This window comes from Apteryx rowi, unplaced genomic scaffold, assembly GCF_003343035.1.
Source record: "Apteryx rowi isolate R43461 unplaced genomic scaffold, aptRow1 scaffold_34, whole genome shotgun sequence".
In the NCBI taxonomy this organism is placed as follows: domain Eukaryota; kingdom Metazoa; phylum Chordata; class Aves; order Apterygiformes; family Apterygidae; genus Apteryx; species Apteryx rowi.
Genome location: NW_020449863.1, coordinates 2,234,830 through 2,253,582, shown reverse-complemented (window position 1 = coordinate 2,253,582; position 18,753 = coordinate 2,234,830). Strand labels below are relative to the sequence as shown.

Genomic DNA, 18,753 nt, shown 5'->3' with positions numbered 1-18,753 from the left:
ATGCAGTGACTGGGGGAATGAACTAGACCAGCCCTGAAAACATACTAAATAATGCTAGCAAATAACTGTTTTCAAGGTACCACTCTTCAGTAAAAGCATGAGAATGGAAGTAATGCACACTTGGCGTGAACCTCTCTGACTGGGAATTTGGTTTGGGTTGTTAGTAAATAAGCGTTGTTTAAACTAGATTCACTTCTGGAAGATTTAATTTTGTAGCAAATTTTTAGATCCTCCTGCACAGCTTTGCAGGAAAGAGTAAGTCTGGCAGTTGTGGCCCTAGGGGGGAAAGGGGACATAGCACTTAACACAGAGTCTCCTAAGCAAGATAGTGGGCAGGCTAAAACTCGGTGAAAAAATCTGACTGATTGAAACAGGAACAAGGATTTACCTCAAGACTGTTATAATCTACTCTGTTACACTTAAACATTTCATGGCAATTCCAACAAATTACTAAAACAAAACATCCTTGTAGATACATAAGTCTTTTGATAAACCACATTTTTAGCAAATCCACAGTTAGTAGCATTTGGACAACTCGGGGCACAGTAAATGCTATGATATATTGTCAATCCTTTTATAGCATCGCGGTTCCACTGATGGGTTCTCAGAGCTATTTTTGTAAAAAGACTGGCTATTAATCTTATTATTTCATCAGAGTAAAAAACACATTTGCTTTTGTAAATTATTCAAGTGTTTATATTTTTCTCTTACTTTTATTGCTAGAAAAGAAAGATATTCAATAAATTAATAAAGATGACAAAAAATACACTGACTTAATAAAATTCTTTAGGAAATAATGCTTTAGAGTACCAAATGAAGTAGCATCAGCATAGGTTTTACTGATATGCTTCTTCACCAGATTAATTCTACTAATATAAATTAAGAAATTAGGTAATTGAGTCTATCTACCAATTGTATTCTGTATTAATACGTTAAGTAGTTTTCTGACTAGGAAAACTACACCAGTTCTTTTAATTCACTATTAAAATCTGAAATAATAATTACTACCAAAGACATTTTCTTCAGAGGGAAAACATCACTATTTAAGTAATTTATGCATTAGTTCAATCCTAAACAGAAGAAAATGAGATGGAATAACTGAAGTTTAAAAAATATATAGCTTTGCAAGTTAATAATAGAAAGTCATCTTTTCCCATATAGGCTGCTGTCCTAGTACTGTTGTGGATACCACCCTCATTTTATATAACAACATAAACTAACTTTCCAAACAAGAGATTCCTTTTTTCAAGTTCCGCCCCCCCCAAATGTCCTGTTGCTTTGTATTTCTTACGATCTAATCTAAGCAGCATAAACAAGACAGTGCACTGTCCTAAGCAAAACACCCAAAGCTTGCCCCAAGACTTCTGCTGGCCTTACAAAACATTAAAGAGGTGCAAAAGTATCAGTGTTGCAAATTAGCGTGAACTGAATATAGTTGACATTAAACTTTGGATGCATCCATTAGTCTGGCTTTGCTGTTAAAAATGACGCCATGTTTCCAGAGAACACAGATACAATTAAGAGGAGAAATACTGACTTCAAATTGGGAGCAAACAACATTTCTTCTACAATTGTAAAAATATTTTTCAATGCATAGGATAGCCAGAGCAGAACAGAGCCCTTCAAAGGTCAGTGAGATTGTCAGATGGGCAGCATCTGTTTGATGAGACAGCAGTTTGAACAGAAAAACTTTAAATAGTCTCAGTTTAAATTATGTTTGTTTGTTTAAACTACGTTCTAGAACTCGTAAGTGACAAGCATCTGCCATATCCAAGAGTTTAAAATTTATGAAGCAAACTGTAAGGCCATCCTTAAAAAAACTGATATATTGGGAGTTGGGGGGTGGGAGGGTGGTCTTTTGGTGTTTGTTAATTCAAAATTCTTCTTGTTTTTTTCTTAATTTTGGACCCAAAGCTGCACTGTTTTCATGCTTTTTTCTTTTGCAACTTTGAGGGCTACTAGCTTCCTGTTTTTATTAAACAAACACAGATTCTCTTAACCTTAGTTCACAGCTTCATAAAGAGAGGCTTTAAGGAAAGCCAAACTATTGAAAGATTCACAGTAAAGTCATGCCTGTTAGCAATACAACTGACCATGCTGAGAGAAAGAAAAAAAAAAATAGCAAGCTATATAAGGCTCCTCTAATGGGAAAATTGTTGGAGTTCAGTCATTGAATTCACAGCCGCTTGGTAAAGGTCACTTTAGTTTGGCTTTTCAGAACACTTACTTGAACATTCACAACAAATGAACAAAGCGTCTTATTTTTATAGGTCATATTGATTGTCCCAATGCATGCTGATCATATCTTCTATAAGCAAAGCTGGGATTTAACTGCACTGGAGCATTAAGGAGAGTGCCTTTAACACTCTTTTCATTTAACCTGAGCGCTTGTTTGAATTGCGACTAACTGTATTTAAAAGGACTAAAGTGCCTTTCCGCAAAACAACCAGTATTTGTATATGGCAAGGTCCTCCCCAAGTAGTTTCGAAAAACGTAACTGATGAGGGGAAAAGAAAAAAAAAAAAAAGAAAAGAAAAAGAAAAAGAAAATCAGGATTTTGCCCTTTTTAACCTTCTCACAGATGAGCACAACTTCATGGTCTTAAAAGTAATAACCACATATCCTCTATTAGGCACTGCTGACTCTATTGACTAATACGACTCTATTCCTAACACAGTTAAGAGGGGCTGCACATCAACAGCAACTCCATACATCTAAATTCTCAATAGTGACAAAAGTTTCAACTTTTAAGTCAGACAAGAATGTACAGTTTTTGCTTCTATTCATTCTTCTAGATGATAAATGCCAAAATTTTGTTCCTGTTACACTTTCATTATTCCTTCTTAGATCAAGAAAACAAAAAAATAAAATAAAACACAAATGAAAATCAGCTCATGATTTTTCCATACTAAGTAAGCAGTCAAATTTCCGATACAGTAAAAAGTAAAGCAAAGCAGTAATTATTAGGCATGCCCAATAATCCAGAGGTACAAAATGGTATTCCAGGCACACAAAAACCCACACACATCATCACACACATACCAAACCCTGCTATGCCCTTCTACTACTAGGAAGAATTTCTTTACTTTAGCTAGTATTTTGTTTCCCAAACACAAATATCAAACCCGGTGCTGAACAAGACCCTTCCTAACGTGACTCATTTGGCTGGACTGCTCTTCTAGCACATACAGGTTGAGAGCTGCTTTGAACTCCTGTGACAGACCCGGTACCCACCAATATCTCCACAAAGCAATGCTCCTCTCCTTCAAGAGCACCATAGAAAGAGACACCACAAACTCAGTTGCACGAGCACTAAAGGGCTGTCACCATTTCCAGCTTCCTGCAAGAATTGACTTTAAATAATGATACTTAAACTGTCTTCTTCTCTTTATCAATATATACAAATGTTGTAATTCCACAGCTGTGAGAACGGAGAAGGTATAAAATGGGCATGTTCAACATTAAGCACCAAGAGATAATAAATATATAGAGGGTTATGGCATTAGGGGAGAACAGAGGGCCAACGAAATACATAGTTTCCTTTAAATATTTCCTTTTATCCTGTTTCTGCTTTTCTTGCCTATTTAAAGCACAAATTCTTGATGATGGGAACTGTTTCATGAGACTCCTAACATGCCTCTGAGATCTAAAAAAGGTACACAGATTTTTATGAAAGGATTTTTTCATATACTTCTCAAATTAATAATTTTCTCTTAACATTTCTGCTTAGTAACATGTTTGTCCAAGATTTCCTCACAACATATACAGTCCCAACCTCCCTCTGGACATCAGAAGGGCAGAGAGCAAAACAGATTTAGCTAAATTGCTTGCATTTCTTCCCACTCCCTCAAAACACCTTGATAATAATGAAACCCACATCTGGATTAGTAAATGTTAAGACAACTTATTTCAACTGCTTTCCTCTTGTTCTCCCTTCTTCCCCCCCAACTCAAAAGCTGCAAGTTGAAAGACCTGGTATAATCCCTTTCATCTGTGAAATGGCAAAAAATAGAATTCAACACACCATAAGATTTACACTTCCCCAAAGACTAAAGTCTTTTTTTCTTGAAAAAGTGGGACTTCAAGTTATAACAGTCCCTTGGTCTCAGCATGAATTCATCTTAAAAATAAGCTGGAAGGAATAGGTAGGAACAGGTAAGATCTCACTTACATAGAGGACAAACATGGGGCCTTCAAGACTTAGCAAAAACCTTGCTGTTGTATTTTACTCCCCAGTTGCAGTTACGGACCTCACACCTGAGGCACAACTCCAGTTTTTTGCAGTGTAGTTCTTGTGAAGGTTCTTCAGTGAGGCTTCAGGTTCAGCTGCTGACTCCGAACACCACCATCCCAGAAGAGCTCTCCCCTGGGCTGCTATGGCAAGTCAGTCATATGGGTGATGAGTGACACCAACGCAGAGCAACAAACCTCTGCAGGTCACTAGTGCCCTAAGCCACTGCAGTTCTGAAGTAGCTTAATCCCAAATTTAACTAAAAATAGCTTGCAAGGTCAATTTGTGTCATATATGTATCTGTGACCTACAAAAACAGGTACCTAGCTAGTCCCTCAACATAGCTCATTTAGGATGGATAAAGGAAAAAAAAAGCACAGCACCAAGGTAGAGAATGCTTAGTGTAAAATACAATTCAGTTTTAACAGGTGCTGCATCTGTTCAATAATTGTAAGAGAGGAAGGAAGTACTGCATAAATGAGAACACAAAAATGTATTTATAAATGAGTCCTTTCCGAGTTCAAGTTTTGAGACCCTTCTCCGGCATGAGTCACTGGTCAAGTGGAGATCACACTAACATCTTTATAACCAGCTCTCTCAAAAAAGTAACAGACACAGATTTTGCCCTCCCTGCTCCTTCTGAATTGCTAGACATTAATTTTCCTCACTTGCTGGCATAATATGAAAAAAAACATTCAACAGCAACAACAACAACATGCCTAGGGCTACTTGACTGCCAAGGCCTACAAAGAAGAATCAAGTCTGGAACCGCCTATCAGCACAGACAATATTAATCAGAAGTCTGAAGAGTTTAAAAGAGTAAACATTTTTGACCTAGAAAACAATCTGAACAATAATATTGCACATGGTGCAAAGATAAATCATAAAGCATTACAAGAAGTTGTTATACAGGATGTGTACCACTTCCTCTTCCTCACCAAAACTAAACAACTTAAATCACAACTAGCTATTTCAAGTGTAATCAAGTCCTGCCAGACATCAAGAATTGCCAATGCTCTCCCCCAGCCATGTCCCCCCACCATTAGCTCTGAAGAAAAAAAAGGGGGGGGGGGGGGAGGGCAAAACAAAAAACTAAGCAAACAAAAAGACTCCACACATCTGCACAGCCATTTTACAGTTTTCAGACCTGATGACTTCTCACCCTTTTGGAGCTTATACAATGCTAAAAAAAACAAAAAACAACAACAACAACAACAACGAAAACACGCAAGCATACACGAGAGTTTGGGAAACTCCTCAGTGAAGGGAGCATTCAGAAGTGGTATACCAATTTATATAGCAGATCCAGACTTCTTAATAATGTGCACATATATATTTTAGCCATTCAAAGCTTACACAATGTCACGGCATGATTAACATCTATGATCTCACTTTCAGAGAGAGGAACCACTCATGACTGCGTATACAGCCTGGGCACCTTCAAGCATATGCACTGCTGGATGAATGGAACTAGAAAAACCTGAGTCATAGCTATCGCCCTGATTAGACATTTCACATGCATCTTTTTCCTGAACCTTCTTGTCACCTAAAACTGCAGTTAATGGTAAAGGGATCATGCCTGGAAAAAGAGTCTTACAACCTTTTGTTTTTAAGACAACCACATTTCTTGTATGGTGGTTAAAAATCTGCCCAAACTTCCTCTATAAACATGTTTCTAGCAATTTCAGCTTTCCCACACAATCTTTGGTCCTAAAGTAATAGTGTCCTGCAGAAAAAAATCTTTTTCTTTTAAATTCAGCTGCACATTTCTCTTGCATGGTGCATTGTTTTCTACATTAAGACAGCAATGCTAGCACTGGACTGTCTTGCCAGGGTGGACAGTTAGAGGTTCAAAAGAAAAAAGGTTGTTAGTATCCAGCCTGACATTCAAGCAGAAAAGACTGGCTATTTCCACATTATGAAATACAAGAAGTAGATTAAGTGAAGTAACCTTTGGGAGGTAGCCAATACCTTTATAGATGCTAAAATTGTCAGGTAGGATAGTCAAGGGAGGAGGAAAGAGAGATGGGGGGGGGGAAGGAAGAGAAGCTCTAACACACACAGATCTTAATCAGGGAATTCATCCATCTGTCAAAACTCACTACTGTAAAAAGGCTTTGCAATTGACAATATCAGCAGGTTTAAGAGTTCCATTTCCTATATTTTACAGCTGAGAAGGACTCAGACTCTAGAGCACACGGCCAGCTGCTATTCAGCAAACTGCTGTAGATACATGGACAGGAGAGCTAATCAATCTGAATACAGACACTGAAGACTATAAGATATTTAAGTTAGACAAAATTAAAGGAGTAAGGAAGCAAGGTACAGCAATGAAATGGTTCAGAAATAAAGAAAGGGACAAAACATAAAACAGACTTTTGGCAATTACCACTTTGAGGAGCAACAGGCAGAGAGGCACTGACTTATCTCAGATCCTGCACAGATGAACACCTGAATGCAGGCTGCAGTCCATAGAAGATTTTCCCTTATACATCCTCCATGAAAAATGTGAACTCCTGGGAAACCAACATCCCAGATATTAAAAAATAGTAATAAAAAAAACATTGCCAATAATGGTAGGCAAATGATAGCTGAAGGATCCCTTTCATCAATAGCCATCATCAGCGAACATGGTCAACAGGGATGATGATTCAGTCAGTTTTTGTTATCTGGCGGGAGAGACAACTGGTAGTTCAAGCCATCGCAGCCAATTCAGATCACTTCAGATCATTTCCACTGTAACAAGTCAAACAGTTCAGAATTTAGGAACGACAAACATTGAGAAACTACTGGAATTTGTTAATGGGGCTGATTAGACAGAAAGGTATTTACACATAGCCTGAATACCAGAAAGGTATTCAGAGGGTATTTGCTTTCTAACTGAAAGCAGTTTCATGTCTTTGGGGCTGTCTTCCAAGCTAGAGAAGAAATTTGGCAAGGAGGACTCCAGACTACCTGGATGAATGAAAACCTTACCTGGAATGCTAAAAATAAGCAGGAAACCTTTCCCCAGGGAATGGAGAAGGGTATAAGAGAGAAAAGCAGTTGCCAGCGGTTACAAAGTAAGAAAAAAAAAAAAAAAAAGAATAAAACCAACTAAAAGCCTACTTGAGCTGAACCCTGCAAAGGAAGTAACAGGGGTATTACTGTTACTATGCATTTCAGCTAGACAAATAAAAGGGAGGAAAAAGAGGGAGTTACCTACACACTGAGATTTAAAAAGGTTAAGAAAAAAAATAAGCTGGAACAAACACTGAAGCAAATCCTTTGCCTTCTGTCTCAATAAAGATGAGAAAATAATACACTGAAAATGAGGACAGGATAATGGTTATTACCACATACAGTGTGGAAGCAAAACTAGACCATTTACTATAAAGAAATAAAGGGATCTGGATAATCTCCATCTCAGAATATTGAAATAATTGGCACACAGAATAATGACAGATACACCAAAATCATTAAAAAAAGGAGGGGGAAAGGAAGTAGCTTGGGAGAGAAGGAAAGCAATCTTGGTGCTACAAGCATACTAGTATGAACTAGTATGATACAAGGTCTGAACAAAAGAAATCAAGGATATGTAATTGAACAGTGAAATGAATATGAGGCAAGTTTAATTTCAATAGAGTAATTTATTAATTAAAAAAGGATGATACTGAGTCCAAAGTTAAAGCAAGAACTGATGTGATATCTCATGCAATAATATCTCATGCAATTTAAGGTGGATACCTCTAAGTTTTTAAAGCTGAACAAACCACTTGCTGAAAAAAGTCAGTAAGAAAGTTATCTGGATGAAGAGAAGTTACTAACTGTGTTCCTTAGGTATCGTGAGATCAGAGCTATTAAATCATTCATTTAATGACTGTACAAAAAAGCAGTACACACTAATGACTTCTGGGAGATCAAAGTGGGGAGAAATCACAACTGAAACCATCTCACAGAAATTAGACCATCTTTTGGGCTGGATGGAGCAATACAAAGGAAATGAAGTTTAAGAGTACATAATGAAAGACAATTAAAAGCAAGGATTTTTCCTGTGATATAGGGCTCAATAACAGGAGACGAAGGGGAGAAGAGAGATCTCGGAACATCAGAAGATCATAGAATCATATTAGCCTTTTAACAGCTATTTGATACTGATGTTTTGTAGTAATTCTACAGAGCATCAAAGCAGATGTATTTTTAGTAGAAAACCAGGAATACTGAATTACATAGTGGTAAACCACTATCTCTAGTTTTAGATGCATTGTTTTGTTTTGGACTAGGCAACCACAACTGAAACAAACATGTCTCTACCCCAAAAAAAATAAAAACAAAAAAAAATTGAAACAGGTGCATAGAATCTACTCAGAAGATACACAAAAATCTATTTTATGAGGAAAGCTCATAAAGCACTTTGGATGCTCTAGCCTAGCAACTAAAGGCTGATAGCAATACAAGCCTTTGTAGGTATCTACTGTGTAGAAAAGGAAGGATTGCTCAGAGTGGAAAAAGCAGAGGCCGGTTCTAACCAAGACTCTGGAATTGCCTTTCAAATTGAACGGGAGAGATAAGAAACCCAAACCATTTTAAGATGAAATTCAAAATGTTTGAGGAACAAAGACGACCTGAGCGCTTGCGGTTTGAAGTTCAGGTGTGTAAGTTTGATGCATTTCCAAAGAGGAGGTTCAAAGGTTCATGCATCATGAAAGCATCTAATGAACCACATTTATATTAAATTATATTAATTCTGTACTGATAGCTTCTGCTGATATATGAGAGATACAGGGGGAAAAAAATTCTCCACCAACTCACTGTTTGGCTTAGTAGTGAAAGCCCTTTCAACATCATTCATATTTTTACAAATTAAACTATTAGAGACTTTTTTTTCCTTGGTCATATTTCTGTAGTTTGGGTATGGTCTATTCCATCACTCATCTAGACATTTACATTTTGTACACCCCATACTGTAACCCAGATGTAGGGTAATGTCTCTGATGTTTTCTGTAGTGTGCTCCAGGGAGACAGCAGTTCATTCACACTTTCAGTCTTTTTATTAAGGCTTTAAATTTGTTAAAACATGCAGAGAGAGTGAGCAACAGACCCATCTAGATGTAAACTTTTTTTGTTTGTTTGTTTGAGGAATTTGTCCCCTTAGTCGTCCATTCCCAGGTCAGCTGTACTTTAGTAGTCCATTAAAAGAGGAGAAACAAATCTCAATATTTACTTTTTGCTGAACTATCAGATAAACGCTTGGTCTATTTCTGTTCTATTCCCCTTTGCCCACAATTTCCATTACAAGGTACATACTAAACACTTTGACAAGAAGTTCCTCCACTGCTAAAAATCTCAGTGCAATAAGGAAATATTTTGTAAGGTTTTGGTTTCAGAGATAAGCTTTCAAAATTCAACTGGAATCCCCCCAATTTACTCCAGTGCAAAGCAGGCTCACACATACTAGCAGCTCAACAGTCAGAAACTTTAAATTTTGCAAGATGAAACTGAATCCCATTTTACCGATAACACCTTTGGTTTGTTTAACTGCTTTGTACTATTAACACCACCTACCCATCTGTCTTTTCTGATTCATTTGGTTAGAAATGCCTCATGGTAACTTTTGTTCTCTTCCTGAGTTTGCACAGTATCCAAACAGGACTCTGCACTACTACAAATATATAAAATACCGTAAGATCCAAAATGCATTTGTTAATTATTGAATTATGGACATAATCGGCACCATAAGCGTTATTTATTTTCATATCCTTGGGAAGGCATAAGGCCTAAAATGATAATGTGTATGGCACTAAGAAAAAATCACAGGCATGACCAAAAACGATTTGCAGATTTACATACAATTTTGCACATACTATACATACATCTTAGCCTCTACTTGCAAGCATAACAGCATTCTTCCAGTAAATTTAAGCCATCTGTTTCGTCCCCTTTCTGATACTTCTGTTCTGCTTTTTTTCAACACAAGTTCATCTTGCCATACCCCATTATACCTTGAAGTAGTTACCTTTGAAAAAAGTTTCCTTTTCTAACTTGCAAGCATGACCACACCCTGCCTAAAATGAACTTCACCTCTCCATCCATACTTTCATTTTTTATAATTTGATGATGTAATGGAAAATGGTTTATAGTTCTCTGAAAGCAGCAGACTAGCATCAAGTCCAAAGCAGTAAGATGAACTATAAAAGGAGGAAAGTGCACTCTGTTTGCATAACTGATTCTGATTTTATCCCTATTCAATGGTGAATTTACAGTCAATAAAATAATTAATAAAAAAAGAGAGAGAGAGATAACGAGATAACTTTTGCCCTTTATTCCTTCTTTCAGGTATATAAAACGTACTTCAGCATTTTTTAATTTTCTCATTCTTTTCTACATCTAAATGATGAGGTGCAGACCTCATTGAAGTCTGGCAAGATTGCTAGATAAGCAAAGATATTACAAACATGTAAAAACCTAAAACTACAGCCTTGTACTATCCTATCTTACTTCAGTTTATGTCCAAATGTTGCTGTTTACATGTCTGCCTCCTGTAACTCATTTTTCTACAGATTCAAACCTGACAAAGCAAGCAAAGATACAAGAAGAAAATCAGCTGGGTAGGATAAGAAGCTTAAAAACAAACAAAAATTTTAAAAAATTAAGACTTCCCAGCTGTAGGGGGGTTAATTTTTTCTTTGCTTTTAATAAAAACACTAAAAATATTTCACAAGCACTTTTTAAATAGAGAAGCAGTGGCTTTTCTTTTTGGCTGTTTCTTGTTTAAAGAAAAACATAGATAGTATACAACCTATTCAAAACTATTGAGACTACTTAATATTTCTCTCTTGCCAGCTTTCTTTACCTTATAAGAAAGAATGCTAGTCCTAGGTCAAAGCATTCTCTCCTTTCCTTTCCTTCCCTCTCTCCCATGAAAGAACATATGGTTATTTTTGACATCATGTTAAAACGTTCTGTCTGCTTTAACCTGAGTTTGAAAATACACTGCAGCAAGTTAATTTTGTTTGGGGATTATATATTATATATATAAAAGCAAACATGACAACTAGGCACACATCAAAAAGCAGACACACTGCAGACAAGCTCTTCCTGAACAAAGTGGCTGGTTTTACACAGAAATAGTAAGATATGCAAAATTTGATACCCCTGAAAAATTCATAAAAATTTATAGATTGTTTTGTGCAACTATAAGGAGCTAAATACAGGGTTTATCACCAGTGGTTAAATATCAGCACTACTTGAAATTCACTCTAAACAAGTACTCCCACTGTTTCTTCCAGCAACAAACTGGTATCAATTGAAGGATACCGTATGGGCACCCATAGAGTGGCAGATGCAAGGAACGTATGACCAATCATTTATATCCTTATGCTTTTGAGAATGCAGGGAATAACTATTTAGAAAGCAGGTAGGTTGGAATTTCATAGTCACGCTTAACTCAGATTTGGTTTTGATTTCCAAAAAGAGAGACTTTTATAACCTATAGGTTACAAAGAGAAGTAAAATTAATAACTGGCACTGTGTTTCAGTAACAGCTTGGTGTATTATGTTTTCATTGCTCTGAGAATTCGTCTGCAGTTGTTACCTTCACGCTATTGAAAGAAATGGTCAAAGTGCTAGTTTAGAGAAGGTTTCAAGTTGGCACTGGAATTTAACCACTGGTGTCAAACTCATGTACAGTATGCTTTTAAACCATATATGAAATACCCAGCAATCACCAATACCTTGTCCACATCTGTTCTGCCACCTTTATTACTGCTGGACTTGCCTCGTACTTCTTGAAGCAGTTACCTCACACAGGTCTGCTTGAATTACTCCATTTTGAGTAGCCCAAATTAAGGAAACCTGACTCACACCTGGAAACTATAAAGTTGTGATTAGCAACGATATGAGCTCCAGGACCTACTGCAACCCTAGTGCAGTGCTAGCCCTGTGTCTCCTGTGCATAAGGTCATACCACCTGACAGTGCCACTTACTTCTGCACTAGAGACCTGCTAGAGAGCTTGATCACAGGTGAAAGGAACAAAATGTCCATTTCTTGCTCAAGCTGGCAATCTGATGAAAATAAGCCTGCTCATGGAGCTGTACTGGAGTCACCAGTAATAAGGAATTCATCATTCTAGGAGCCCCAAACGTCCCACAATTCAGAGGCACAACTCACAGGTGTTCTTGGCCTGACCCACTCCTGAATTGTATTCATTGCCAGGTAGTGAAACAGATGCAGTGAGGAAACACAGTACAGTAGGAAACATGGACATACCAGAACAGTCCAGCAAGAGGTCACAAAGATGATGGAGGGACTGGAGCATTTCTCATATAGGAGAGGCTGAGAGAGCTGGGACTGTTCAGCCTGGAGAAGAGACAGGTGTGTGTGGGGAGGGATCTTATCTATGTGTATAAATACTTGATAGGAGGGGGGAAAGAAGATGGAGCCAGACTCTTCTCAGAGGTGCCCAGTGACAGAACAAGAGGCAAATGGGCACAAACTGAAATACAAGAAATTGCACTTAAACATAAGAAAAAAACTTTTCTACCCAGAGGGTGCTCAAACACTGGAACAGGTTGCCCAGTGAGGTTGTGCTCTCTCCATCCTTGGAGATAGTCAAAACCTGACTACATGGTCCTGGGTAGCCTGCTCTAGCTGATCCTGCTTTGAGCAGGGAGGGTTGGACCACATGATCTCCAGGGGTCCTTTCCAGCCTCAACTGTTCTGTCATTCTGCAAAAAATTTATCCGAACTCATCCGTGCTGCAAGCAGGCTGGGGAAGATGACAGAGGACAGTGAGAGGACACACTATTATATGGGATTCAGAGCCAAGACTGCTGCATCTTGGCTCTGACTGTTTCTAGCTCTGAGGAAGCCAGCAGGAGCCCAGTTCCAGTACATTCAGTCCTCTAGAAAACATTGCCTCTCTCAGAACTAAAGATGGCTCAGAGGCATAGTTGAGGAAATTAGTTTTGAAAAGCAGTGCTTCAGAATCCAGAAGCCTTGCCGAGGATCCCCTGCCTTCCAGCCTGGAGCCCAGCAGATGCAGAGATCCTTAGGTCCTGCCAGCCAAGGGAGCTCCACCGCTTCAAAATTCAAAGGAAGCTCTCATGTGCCACCCAGGAAACTCAGATAAAGGCAGGAAGCCTACCATCACTGGACTTAAGAGAAAGTATCAACATTAACAGAAGAATCTACATCCTGTTATCAAACTTGCTGAGCATCTACTCTGTTTCACTTGGTTAGTGTCACCATATTAACTACATTATTCTCTGCTAGAAGGTTTTCTGGAACCAAGCCCATAAACCAATGATCCATGAAAACCATTAAGACTATTTCCTTTTCACAAATTATGTAAACAACAGATCTTATCAGTCAGACCTGGAAGAAACCCCCCTTTTTTTTAAAATATATAACTCCTCAGTAATGAGGAGCCGAGGAACAGTTGTCTTGCTTTATGTTATTTGAAACATATCAGCCTTTGACTGTGCTAAACAGAGCACTTCTTCACACATGAAACATCTCTCCTCCTCATGCTCATGAGCTCTATCCAAGCAATCTGAGGGGACAGGGTATTTAAATTCAAAAATCACTCCCTGGAAGGCATAAATAAATAAATAAAGCCTTTTAAAGAGCATCTTCTGTTCCTCAAAAGCAATCTGAAGCACTCTATTAGTTTTGCCTACATTTTATATTTCAGTGTAACATTTCAAAATCACACTCACCCTAAGCACTTTTAATTTAGGGCTGCTGTAATATGCTGCAAGTCCCTCAGAAAAGTACTTTTATAAAATAATTCTGATAGCATCAAAGTACTAAGATGTCTAGGACGCACACAATTCTAGCTTTATGCACATTTATTACCAAAACAGTTCAATTTATACTGCAAGTCTAATCTCTCTCCTCCTCAGAAATCAAGGACAAAGCTCCCGTCAACTCCAAAATAAGCAAGACTGTTCTCAGTTGTCAGCCACAACTCTATTTAACACCATTACTAGTAAATCGAAGCAGAAGCCTGACCCCTGACACTACGACAATTTGGAGTGCACTGAATGGCACCATTTACTTAAATTCGATGGTGACTGTTCACAGTATTAATGAAGCAAGCTCAAAAAAATAAAGTCTCAATTTAAAATCTTCCTTTCCTATTCCTGGCACAAACTTTTGCTTTTTTGGAAGTCCATTTCTCAAAATGGAAGGTGTATATGTGGGATGGGCAATAGTAAGGTGGTTAAAAGTGCTTGTAAAAGGGAACCGCAGTTTTGTGGTTAAAGCACAGAATCTGTAGTTAAGTAATAAATACTCTTTAGTTAAGTAGTAAATACTCTTATCCCAGCTCTCCAATTTTTATCATTGAAGTAAAGCACAATAAATTTTTCAGAAGTCCCACAGTACAGAAGCCCACCCAGCTAGTACCTGAATTCATAACATCTGGGCATCAGCCTACTTCTGACTTTGGAAAACTGACACTCTGGAAGAAGGAAAAAAAAAGAGAGAGAGAGAGAAAGAAAGAGAAAGAAAATCCAGATATGGTACGTAATATGCATTAACTTGCTACTTCTTTATTCATGTCCTATACAAAGTCAGCTGTAGAGCTTCTCATGGTCATGGTTTTCTTCCTCTTCTCCCATCCTTACCTTCCAGCTTAAAATACGATGAAAAGATTTTGCTCATCTAAGTATTCCATTCCATTTTCAGCAGAAATCTCAAAGCCAAGGCATTTAAGTTTAGTAAAGGCTATTTTGCATCCTGAGAGGTGTAATGCAAGATGACAAAGCTCCCTCAACAGTTATCTGCCAAAATATATCTTTCTGTTGGGAATTTCAAGGGTCATGATAAACTATAGGCACTTCAGAACTGTCCAAGTCTTCTAAGGGAAGTCCAGTTTTCTACTGAGCCCCCCACAGACATAGCCACATATACACACAGCTTCTTGAAGAGTCATAGAACTTAGTGAAGATCTCTAAAGTTTCATAAATGCAGAACTGTATGCAATATTAACAAATATGTTAATAATTCCAAGTATAGAGTACCTATCTATATGAAGTATTCCTTTAGCATGAAATCCTTTGTATGTCTGATCAACAGGCTTAAGTATCACTTGTCCCAGAAGACATCTCTCAGGTGCATGTGCATTTCGAAATGACACACTTTTGACTACAATAAAAAGGTAACTACTTAAATTATTAGGCACTTAGGTTCTCCATGGCCATCTGAACAAAGAAAAACAGGATTTTAATTTAAACAAATGTGGTAATATCACTTTATGGAAACATTCACATTCTAGAAGCAGCAGTCATTGCTGAGCCTGTGTTCACAAAACAGACTCCTGCACATTTATACACAAGCACACGAATGCTCTCAAGCAGCCTGCACTCTGCTTGCACAGGCTGACGAGATGGTCCAGGGGCGGGGGGGAAATTGTGTCACATCATCATTAGTTTTAAACATCAGGAAGTAACGGCTAAAGTAAAATGCCTCTTTTAGTGGGGAAACTAGCAAAGAGTTGCACAGATTAATTCAGTTCCTTTGCAAATCTGCTTGCTAATAGCAAAACATCCTAAAAGTAGCTCTTCATCCTTGATCAGGCAGTGCAGAAAAGATTTATTTAAACATCAGGTATATTGTTCCAGCTACATCCCAGCCACAAGACTTAACTGATATTTACTTTGGCAACCTCAAAACAAATGAAGATTGTCCATTCTGCCTTCAAAAAGGGATTAAGAATTTATCGTGTTAATAGCACATTATTCATTTATAATGATGCCAATTTGTACAAACTCAGTTTCCAAAAGAAAAAGTCATACACATTGTATGCTGAAGCTGTTTATTTTAACTTCCCATAAGGAAAAAGAAAAGCTTTTTACAAAAGTTGGCAAAGTTCCTTGCATTTTCTTCAATTAAAAAAAAAAAAAAACAAAAACAATAAAGCAAACCAACTTAGTGGCTTTTGTAAAGTCTGTAATCTATAAGGGCAGAACTTGTAACACCCCGTTAAAGGAAGCCCTTCAATTTAAAAAAAAAAAAAAAAAAAAGCAAGCCTCAATACAAGGAAAAGTAGAACTAGCTATACAAGTAGTGCTGTGAAAGCACAGAATGACCTGAGCCGTAACCTGTATTTACAAGTTCCAAACAACATTTTTTTAACCAAAGTGCAATTACATGGGCAGAGTCACTACCAAAAAGCAAGGATGGCTACGTGCTGTACAGAGAAAACTAAACTAAAAAGCTCTCAGTTGCCCTCAGGAAAGAACAATAAGTTACAAAGGAGCCACCATCTCGCCTTGCCATTATGCCAGTACATTAAAGTATTCTGTACCAGTAATAAACTCCAGTATATACCATACTTGCATAGATGGCTTTTTTTTTTTCTTTTTTAAATCTTCCATGCTTTCCAAGCCTAAAAGTCATTTTGCTACACTTCTCCACTTCTTAGGATCAATTTGACAATGGATCACAACACTGAACCTCAGGATGAGGAAGGTGTAAAAGCCAGTTCTGTTAAATCGTATCATCCTCCTCTCTTTAAACCACAGCACTTATCACCAATTATGTGAGTAAACTTTGATGAGCTTCATGTAAATCTATTTTGGTGTTTAATTCTCGGGGCAGGTATTAGACATGGACGCTCTTTCCATGAATAGAAAATTTTCCTTGTGCTAATTGAAAACAGGCATATTTTGAGTAACATGCAAGACTGCCAATAGTCTTGCAGGGAGGCAATGCAAGAATGATTTATGGACTGTGAATATCACGTAAATCTGTCTACAAGTTAAATTTATTCTGTGCAGAGATGATTCTTTAAGTACTCAATTATCAACGCTCTTAATTTTACATATTTCCTAACTAAGCAAAAAAACACATCATATCCTAATCCTTCGCAGAGGCTGTCACACATTAAGCAAAGGTTATCATTTCTATCTAAATGCAGCCAGAAAACCAATGCTCAATTAAAGTGTTCTTAAATTAGATTGTATTTCATGTTTTTTCCAAGTCTTTCTTTTACCATCCCATTTTCACATCACCTTAGCATTTACCACTTACTTTGTGACCCGAGGGGAAAGCAATAGTCAGTCAATCTCCTGGAAGCTAAACTAAGAGGTTTTTCATCCATACCAGCTGTTATACACCACCTTTTTTACTGCCTTTTTCCCAGCATGCATGTTTTATTCTGTTTTTATTTGAGGACTGCACTTTTGATCATTTTAGAGAGAGAAAACTTCAAACTTCTTTTGCAAGGAAACTTTTGATAAACATCAAACACTTGAGCAACTCTATCATGATTCCCGGTGGAAGTACGCTCCCCAAGCTTCCTTTGAAGCATGCAGAGTTTTCTTTTGTTTATCATTTGGGAGAAAACACTCTGAGTGTCTGGATCTCATCTCACATGTCTTGCAGCTATCATGTAAAACATTTATTTCAAGTAAGCTGAAAAGCTATTCTCACTGCAGATATTGATAATCTTCTGGACAGATGTGAACTCTGACCACAGAGCACAATATGGCTATACTTGCAGCGCACAAGGCAAGTGAATGTGTATCAGTGACTACGAATGCATTTAGTGAGGAAATAATTTTATTTTTTTTAAATGAAACAACAGACTAAATACCTTGGTGACCAGTCACAAAAAAACCCTACAAAATCCTTTCTGAACCTGGTGAATATTGAGTTAGTTGCACAGCATTGCATGCGCGCACACACACACAAAATCTGAACTTGCAAGCTCATTTTCCAACTCCATGTCCAGTGTAAGCTAAAATGCAGTCCCTCAAGATACAGAATATGCTAGCATCCTTCATCAGCTCCTCCTAGGGGCTTATGAAAGAGCAGTGTTGAGTGGCTTTGGAAGAAATCAAGTCAGAAAGCAGGGACACAAGAAAAAACATGGCATTCCTGGCAAGTTACAGAAAGCATGCCTGTGTTCCTAAGTGAGGAATTTTGCATACCCATTGTGGCTCACCAACAGCGCACTGTGCTGGTGAACACCCCATTGCACTCAATACGGTGCCATGTTTAAAGGCAACTCACTGCAGAGTATGATCACTAACTGCCTTTCAAGAGGGTCTTCCGCAGCTGTCCAGTAATTTGGGGGCATTATGAAAAAGCGGCATAGCTGAACACAGCTACTAACAACCTAAAAAAAGCTCCAGATCCTACTATATCAGTCCTTCACAAATCATTTGTTAAACTGTGCTTGCCTTATTTACTTTTATTGTAAACAAGGGTTTAACCCCTAACATTGTTAATACTTCTCTCCAGCCACATGCAATGCACTGAACACTCTCCAAGATCTAGTCCCTTGATTACAGTCCTTAGCCACAACAGAGCTTCTCACTGCAACACTGGGGCCAGCTGAAGCTCTATAATATCTAATACATAACATCAGAATTTGTTCAAGTTTATCCTACATTCAGCAAACATTTTTAAAAAATGCTTAATGTACTTAGCATGGGCTTGGCACAAATCAATATTTGCATCTGAGGGGCAAGTTTGAGAAGTTCCACTACAAAACTTTGGTATTTGATAATTATAAACCACGTGTGTGTG

The 18,753-nt window shown here is 37.8% G+C and overlaps 1 protein-coding gene across 2 annotated transcripts in view; it reads right to left on the bottom strand.

Annotated features, from left to right (window-relative positions):
- Positions 1 to 18,753, bottom strand: part of EML4 (echinoderm microtubule associated protein like 4) — a 127,217-nt gene that overhangs the window by 107,677 nt on the left and 787 nt on the right. The window contains exon 1 of one of the 2 annotated variants that reach the window (XM_026072370.1): positions 12,481 to 12,564. The exons of the other annotated variant lie outside the window; for it this stretch is intronic. Coding sequence (XP_025928155.1) covers positions 12,481 to 12,529 — 49 coding nt within the window. The 5' untranslated portion in view covers positions 12,530 to 12,564. Of the gene's footprint in view, positions 1 to 12,480; positions 12,565 to 18,753 lie in introns of those variants that run through there. 2 annotated transcript variants of the gene reach the window in all.